The sequence below is a fragment of the Cornus florida genome, unplaced genomic scaffold (genome assembly GCF_030987335.1).
Source record: "Cornus florida cultivar Cherokee Brave unplaced genomic scaffold, ASM3098733v1 CherokeeBrave_3.0.0_Hap2_Chr10, whole genome shotgun sequence".
Taxonomy (NCBI): Eukaryota; Viridiplantae; Streptophyta; class Magnoliopsida; order Cornales; family Cornaceae; genus Cornus; species Cornus florida.
In genome coordinates this window covers 30583454-30591819 of record NW_026775580.1, presented here as the reverse complement: position 1 = coordinate 30591819, position 8366 = coordinate 30583454, and the positions used below count along the sequence as shown (strand labels likewise).

The following is an 8366-nucleotide window of genomic DNA, read 5'->3' as shown; positions in this document are numbered from 1 at the left end:
AACCACTTTTTAATTCCATTTTGTCACTTCAAATATCTAATACATGCATATATAATAACCATGTAGTGCTGGTAAGCGCTAACCTCACCGCCTGTCATTTTCCAGTAAAAACACAAACGCTGTCGTTTCAACGACCTCCGATAAAATTAAGAGACTGTCATTTCCTCCGAACCACAACCTCATCAAACACCGTACACTTAGCTTCGCCTTTTCCACAACACTACTATAAAAATCTGGACTTCACAGTCTATATATATTCACACACTGACACACACGCACACATGTATATGAATGAACTGGGGAAGCTCTGAAACACACAGTCTCTCTCTCTACGAAAGTCGTGTTGATGCTTGCTGGTCCACAGAATCTCATGACATTTTCCTGAAGGAGGAGGAAACCCAGTTCTCTCTCTCTCCTCCTGGTATGTTTCGCTCACAGTCTCTCTATATCAGAGAAATGTGTATAAAATATATACTTACATGTGTATATGATGTTTTTAGTTTGGGCTTTGAATTTCGATCAAGGTTTTCTTTTTCTTTATTTTTAGTTTTATTTTATTTTTAACTAGATCTGTTGATTCTCAAATTGAATGAGAGAGGAGTTTGAATTCTGTCTTAGAAATAATCGTCGATTAGGGGGCTGAGAAAGTACGGACTTCAGAATAATTGGGCTTTTTTCAGCTTTTTTCGTTTCTTTTCCTCTTTTTCTCGTTAATCAAACAGAGAAGAACTAGATTTTTTTAGAAATCTATTCAAAAGGCTGTATTTTTCCGAGTAGCTTTATCTGTACGGCTAACGTGCCGTTCTTGTGATAGCTCGTTTATTATTATTTATATACCATTTTTGGTGGATTTTTGGTGATTGCAAATAATAATATATAAAATTTGTTTGTGAGAGGTTTTTTATTTTATTTTATTTTTTAAACCGGAAGTTAGGTTGGATGATCACAAACCAGATCAGAGTGACCTTACATACATGAACTTTCAGATTGTTGCTTTATTTGACAGTATTGATGAGCTTGATTGTTATATCCATAAAATTCAACATTTTTCCAAGGTTTTGATTTGAACATTTGAAGAAAAAGGTAATATTGGTTGAGAGTTATTGTGCTTATATGTAATAATTATGCGCTTCCATTACATAACACTTACTTTCTAGCGATTTATGGAATATGATCTGATGGGTAATCTTACTTTTTGATGCAACTGAGTAATGAAATGTGAAAGTAGTTCCTTCAATTGAAATTGTGTAAAGCTGTTAATTATTTTCTTTATATATATATATATATATATATATATATATATATATCAAATCGGTATAGGTGCCTTTGCAATTATTGCTTGTGGTGTTATGTGAAACATTAGCTATATTTTTGTTCTCTCCTTGCAAGTACAAATTCCAGATTAATTATTTGTCAACAAATATTTGGTTGTTTTTGCCTATCAAGTAGGCAGATCAGTGTCATGATAATGTATGATGCTCCAACTTGTGTCTAAATGGTAAATTGAAGCAGCTGACAATAGTCATTCCTGGGCTTTTTGGCCATTAAGCAACCTCTAATCGATACGCCCCGGTTTGGGTGGCAATTTTCTCTAGCATTCCTGTCATTTATAATTCCTTTGAGAGCACATTTTCACAATTTTGTGATAGACAAGAAGCCAACTCTCACATTGATAGCCTTAATGACATCTGCTGCGGCGCCTTGGGAATCCTTTACCTAGACTATTTCCCTGCATCATTTCCTTCCTCATTCAAATTCCACAAAGTTAATCCGATGTGTCCATACATTTGCAACATTCACCATTTAAAATTCAATGATATAATAAATACTTATTAGCTATTAGGTTAAATTACTCTGATCTCTCACGAGGTTTAGTATTTATACCCACGGATTAAATTTTGGTGAAAATTACTCAACATTCGTTGTCAGAGTTAGAAATCTAACACCGTTAAGTAGGGGTGCACAAAAGAACCGGAACTGTGGAACCAAAACCGTTTTTTTCGGTTCTCACGGTTCCGGTTCCGAATTTAGGAACCGTTGACATACGGTTCCGGTCCGTGGGAACTGGTAAGAACTGGAACCGTATATATATATATATTATATAACTATACTAACTTAATAGGCTAAAAACGTAACTAAATAGTACTCTAAGTCTCTAAACGCAGTAAACACTGATCAGGCAGCCATGTGGTCCTAAGCTAACCACAAAAGAAAAAGTGAAAAACTTAAATAAAACATTACTTTTTCAGTTTTTGCCCTAATGTCACGGGCCTAGAGATTTGGCGCAGCGGCACGGCCCGTGCGGCACCAAGGCGTTGCTTCAGCTCGCGCAAGCGCCCTGGTCAGCCACCACGACCTGCCCTCCCAAGGATACATGCTGACTGGTTTCGGCCTGCCATGGCCTCGTCAGGGGAACGGCTCCAGCTCCCGACCAGTTTGTGCAGGGATGGCCAACTCCCTTCTTCATAGTCAAGTCCACGACCAGCGACAAGCACCTCGAACTGAACCGAGTCGACCTGCCTGAACTCTGAAGAGGTACCATCCTGTGGTCCTGCACGCCCCTTCCCTGGAACCATTCCCAGTCAAACTCTGCTCTTTGCCAACCAGCATGCGTGTCTTCCATCCTCCAAGCGTCTTAGGAATCACTTGGTGACATTCTCCCCCACCCAAATCCTGCGACGTCCTCGTCGCAGTGCGGCGCTTCACTACTGCGTCCACTCCCTTCCAAAGTCTGCCTCCATGCGGTATGCTCGCCTTCCCACCATCGCTTCCTTGTGCAGCTCCCTGCACTGCACTCGCCCAATGATAGGCCTCGGACCAAGGGGACGTCCACTCCTCAAGGACGTGACTCTTCTCCGTCATGCCGCCTCCGCGACATCCCGAGCAAGCAATGGCCTTCTGCCGACTTGATGCTCGCCCTTCACCATGGTTTGCATCACCCAAGGACTAAGCACGAACTTTGGTGCGCGCGGCCCTCCGGCCCTTCAATGCGCAACTTCAACGGACGCCTCTTCCTGGGGAGATGGAGGCTCTCCCCCTCAACTGCATTGATTCCTCCACATCGACGCAACTTCAATGCACCGTCTTCATTCTCTGACCCCTCCCGGACCGACAAGGGGGCACCCCACCGTGCTTTACCCCAAGTCCTGCTCTGATACCATTTGTCACGGGCCTAGAGATTTGGCGCAGCGGCACGGCCCGTGCGGCACCAAGGCGTTGCTTCAGCTCGCGCAAGCGCCCTGGTCAGCCACCACGACCTGCCCTCCCAAGGATACATGCTGACTGGTTTCGGCCTGCCATGGCCTCGTCAGGGGAACGGCTCCAGCTCCCGACCAGTTTGTGCAGGGATGGCCAACTCCCTTCTTCATAGTCAAGTCCACGACCAGCGACAAGCACCTCGAACTGAACCGAGTCGACCTGCCTGAACTCTGAAGAGGTACCATCCTGTGGTCCTGCACGCCCCTTCCCTGGAACCATTCCCAGTCAATGAATGTTCTTAGCCAACCAGCATGCGTATCTTCTATCCTCCAAGCGTCTTAGGAATCGGATCGTGACACTAAGCTTCAGACTTCAGTCATAGCCTCCAGCCTCCTCTCATCACCTAAACCCTCGCCTCCTCTAAGTCCTCTCATCAACCATCGCCCTCGCCTCCTCTCATCGGCCCTCGCCCTTGCCCTCCCCATTGCCTCCTCTTCAAATCTTCAGATCAAGTCTCATCTCAAGCTTCAGACTTTAGATCAAGCTTGATATATATATTTTTTGATAAGTCTTTCTTGTACACCTAGAGTAACTTCTGCGGCTAGCTACACGTCACTGTTTGGTGTGTGTTTGTGTGTGTTTTTGGATCATATAAAAAACAAACATATTTCAGTCACTACATGAGTAGCTTTCCCAATGAGATTGAGGAAAAAATCTCAAGCTTGATATAAGTCTCATCTCAAGCTTCAGACTTCAATCCTCGCCTACATCTTCAGATCTTCATCCTCACTAGTCACTCCTCATCTTCTCTTCAGATTTTCAGATCTTCAGATCTTCATTAACAGTCGGTTCCATGGAACTGAACCGGAACCGAACCGGTATTCACGGTTTGGTTCCGGTTCGCTTCCACCCTATATGGTTCCGGTTCCGGTTCCGTTTTTAAGGAACCGTTGTGAACGGTTCCGGTTCTAGTTCCAACAGGAATCGTGTGCACCCCTACCGTTAAGTGTGATACGTAAAATGATAATAGTACCTCATGATTAGTATTTTGGTCTCTCGTTAATACAGACTATGTCCGAATTTGTTTAGCAGTAGTCAGATATTTGTCAACATGTTCAACTTGTTTATGTTAGGAATGAAAAGAACTGCAAAGTTACCTCTGTAGGTTCCATTATTTATTTCCACATACCATATTATGGCCACATTTCTTTTTTCATTTTCATTTCATTGTTGATTTAATTCTGAAGGAAAATCTCTGCCGCTCACATGCCCGCACCCTCTCATTCATGTAGTCACATAAAGTTCCAGAGCACATGTGCAAACTCACATATAAGGTATAAATGTAAACTCTTGTCCATATTGGGGCTACAAATGCATGGGGACTACATAGAACTAGAACAGCAACTTTGATTTACTTGCTTAGGCAAGTAAATGAAGGTGTGCTCAACAGGCTGCCTCTTGGGCAGGTAAATGGGGCATGACTGGCCCTTGGGGTGGAGGGAGGAAGAGGTGGTCGTCTAACATTCTGGAATTTCCTATATATTCGGTAATAATTATTTATAGATGATCCCCTTAACTTTTTCATGGATATCATCAGTTTAGACTTTGATATTAGCTTATAAAATAGTTATTAGCAAAACGACGTTCTTCATACTGAAAAAACAAAAAGAAATTTGGAAAGTAGCCATTCCACTCCATATTATGGAATCCCCCCAGTTTTACCTTTAGGGCAAAGATTTGTGTGAACATATGAAAAGAAATAAGCTATTGAGGCAGTGATATGCTGCATAGAGGACGTCCCTGGCCATGTGACATAACGATGCATTGATCCTCTGCTAGTGGATCTAGTTCTCCAAACAATAGCTTCTACTTTGGGACAATATTTCTAGACATTTATTTCTACTTGTTAGTGATCTTTGCATGTTAATTTATCTTTTTAACAAAGATAACGAGATGGCATTAGATTGGTCATCTCTTATTATATTATCATGCCTAGTAGTTCTGTTAGCATTTTTCGGGTTTGCACTGTACAATATTGAGAATCTCTCGTGTGGATCTCTATCTTTATGGGCATATGCAGGAGAAAATGAGACTTTGTTGCTTAGTGGACTCATTTTTTTTTTTTTCCTGATTTAGTGGACTCATTTTAATTGAATTATTTTTGTGGTATTGGTTGATGTTTACTGTTTTAGGTGGAACTCAGTTGTGAGATTGTGGTAGCTGTCACCATGTTTCGTCGTAGGAGCAATTCTCATCATGATCAGGGGAACGACGAACTGCAGCCTGAGGTTAAGGTAATAAGGAATTGGAAAATATTGAAGTTGAGGGCACATATTCAGTAGATTGATTCAACTACATTGTTGCTGGGATGAGTTGAGGCGATTCCCTCAGATTTAAGCAGACCGCAGATTGGTTGGCTTGTTAGTTGTTACATTTATGTCAATGTGGTTTTTCTGATGGTGTACTTTAGCAAAGTTCGTCATATTTCTTGCAAGCCATTAGGAGTTGTCAATATTTGCTGTGTGTTAGCTTGATTCCTGAATCAATAGCTCTTCATATTCCAATTCAAATTAGTCGGACTGGGCTACAAAAATTGTCTTTCACCATTTATTATTTAAATAGGGCCACAATTACTTCAGTTCTCAACTGATAATAGTTCAGAGACAACATAACTGAATTACTCTTTGCAATTGTACCCAGAGAAGATCTGGTTGACAATTTTACTCATGCAAATTCGTATTCTAAATGCAGCTTAATGAACTTAGGGCTGCTCTTGGACCGCTATCTGGACGCAGCTTACAGTATTGTTCTGATGCATGCTTGAGGAGATATTTGGAAGCCCGGAATTGGAATGTAGAGAAATCGAAGAAAATGTTGGAAGAGACACTCAAGTGGAGATCAACCTTTAAACCTGAGGAAATCCGCTGGGTGAGTAGGGAGAGTTTTCTATATGTTGGCCTGCAAAAGTTAAAATTTCTGCTGTTGGTATCACATTTAGTTAGCATAGCAAGTGTGAGGAATGCAATAATAAAATGGAGTTACTATGAAGTACCGTATGTATAAAAGATTATTGATGGTATATATGAATTGACCGAAGGTTAGTATATGGAAGCTTATTTTTATATTGTTTCCCATTATATATGGAAGATTGTTGTTATTAATCATTATTATCGTCATCATTATTTTTATTTTTTAACCCTTCATACATTTCATTGCAAGATCAATTAACTGTTATTGGTGGATTATAATAACTATGGCCTAACTTCACCTCTCCATCCTCTGTTCCTCTTATTTTTATTTTTATTCTTATTCATTTGGTCCTAGATATCTATATATGTTAGTACTTACGTTCTTTGAGGCTTGTTTGTAGAACTTGTACTGACCATAACCTATTTCGCTTGCTAGAGTGAAGTTGCAAATGAAGGTGAGACTGGAAAAGTATACAGAGCAAATTTTCACGACCGCTATGGAAGGTCTGTTCTTATACTGAGGCCAGCAATGCAGGTAAATTATTTAGATTATCTAATAAAGAATCTTTCAGCTTGGTTGGTTTTGAAGATTAACACTGCCATTTATTTTGCAGAATACAAAATCATTAGACAACCAGATGCGTCATCTAGTTTATCTCATAGAGAATGCTATCCTTAATCTCCCAGATGATCAAGAACAAATGGCTTGGTTAATCGACTTTACTGGATGGGCTTTAAGCACCAGTGTGCCTGTCAAATCTGCTCGAGAAACAATCAATATTTTACAAAACCATTACCCCGAAAGGCTAGCTGTAGCATTCCTCTACAGTCCTCCACGTATTTTTGAAACATTCTGGAAGGTTTGTTTTATACAGTTCATGACTGTAATCTAGTTTTCATATACTCCAGAGACTCTTACCGTCGTGTGAGCTTACTGAAATGTTCTCTTGGTAATTGAACCGTGCCATCTATTTTTCATCGATTCTTTAGTGATCCACAAAACTTGTGTAGGTTTGTTGCTACCAATCACATACTTCAGAAATGTGATAAATTTTCTTTCATTTTTGCATCAAAATACAAGTAATAAATTGACACATTTTCACATGAATTTACTTTTAGATAATATGTGACCTGTCAAAGATTGAAAAATCATCTAGCTACCTCCTGAGAAGTAGGAAGGTCGATGACCAAAGTTATAACACATTAGCGCATGCAATGTGTCGACTGGAGAAATTCAAATTGTGTTATTCTGAGGAATGTCTTTTTGTTTTGATATCCTACTCTTTTTCCTTGGTTTAACTTTTTCGCTGCTTCTGTTTATGCAGATAGTCAAATATTTCTTGGACGCTAAAACATTCCAGAAGGTGAAATTTGTATACCCGAAGAACAAAGAGAGTGTGGATCTCATGAGTACATATTTTGATGCGGATAATCTTCCAACTGAGTTTGGAGGGAAAGCCACATTGAACTACAACCATGAGGAGTTTTCAAGTTTGATGGCTCAAGATGATGTGAAAGCTGCCACTTTGTGGGGATGTGGTGACAAGCACCACTGTGGTAGTAATGGTTACTCGGGAGGAGCAGAGGTGGCTCCAGAGCCTCCGTGCATCGCACCACCAGCCAGCTGAACCGGCTGCCTCTAACTTCCGCAAAACTATAATAAGTTATGATGTGTAGTTTACATCGGATTGTAGGCTGGACTGAGATGATAATTAGGTTAACTAACAGCAGCTTGATGCCTGCTTGTGATGTTCTTGCTGAGAAACAGACACACCTTTCCAAAGGCAGACATTGTATTGTAATGGCTGTTTGACTAGTGAAACAGATTATACCTTTTGTCTCTCTAGAAAATCTCTCCCCAACCATCAATATTTTGTTGATTATATAGTCAAAATCATGCAGTAAGCAGTGCATTTGGTGAAGAATTTCTAGTGTGATATAGGGTTGAAAAAAAAGTGTGATATAGGAAATCTGAAGTCACTTTACATAATGGTGTTCCAATTGATGTTAACAGAGTTGGTGAACAATCATAACTAATGTAATGTATAACAAGATCATAACCAATGTAGAGATGTCAAGAAATGGAAAAGGAAGATAGAGAGAGAGCTGAGAATTAAAAAGCAAAGTGGAATTCCTTGGGAAAATGGTCCATGTTATGGCACAAGTCATATCTTGAAATTAGTGTCATGCTTAACATCA

At 40.3% G+C, this 8366-nt stretch overlaps 1 protein-coding gene across 1 annotated transcript; it reads left to right on the top strand.

Annotated features, from left to right (window-relative positions):
• The first annotated feature begins 254 nt into the window (after positions 1-254).
• LOC132276677 (uncharacterized) lies at positions 255-8018 on the top strand. Its single transcript, XM_059778229.1, has 6 exons — positions 255-421; positions 5391-5492; positions 5950-6126; positions 6604-6702; positions 6782-7027; positions 7493-8018. The coding sequence occupies exons 2-6, from the start codon at positions 5427-5429 to the stop codon at positions 7793-7795; spliced, it is 891 nt and encodes a 296-aa protein (XP_059634212.1). The 5' UTR covers positions 255-421; positions 5391-5426; the 3' UTR covers positions 7796-8018.
• The last annotated feature ends 348 nt before the right edge of the window (positions 8019-8366 follow it).

Coding starts and splice junctions, on each gene's coding strand:
- LOC132276677 (XM_059778229.1), top strand. CDS start 5,427: ATGTTTCGTCGTAGGAGCAATTCTCATCATGATCAGGGGAACGACGAA. Junction 6,703..6,781: donor TACTGAGGCCAGCAATGCAG/GTAAATTATTTA, acceptor TTTATTTTGCAG/AATACAAAATCATTAGACAA. Junction 7,028..7,492: donor TTTTTGAAACATTCTGGAAG/GTTTGTTTTATA, acceptor CTGTTTATGCAG/ATAGTCAAATATTTCTTGGA.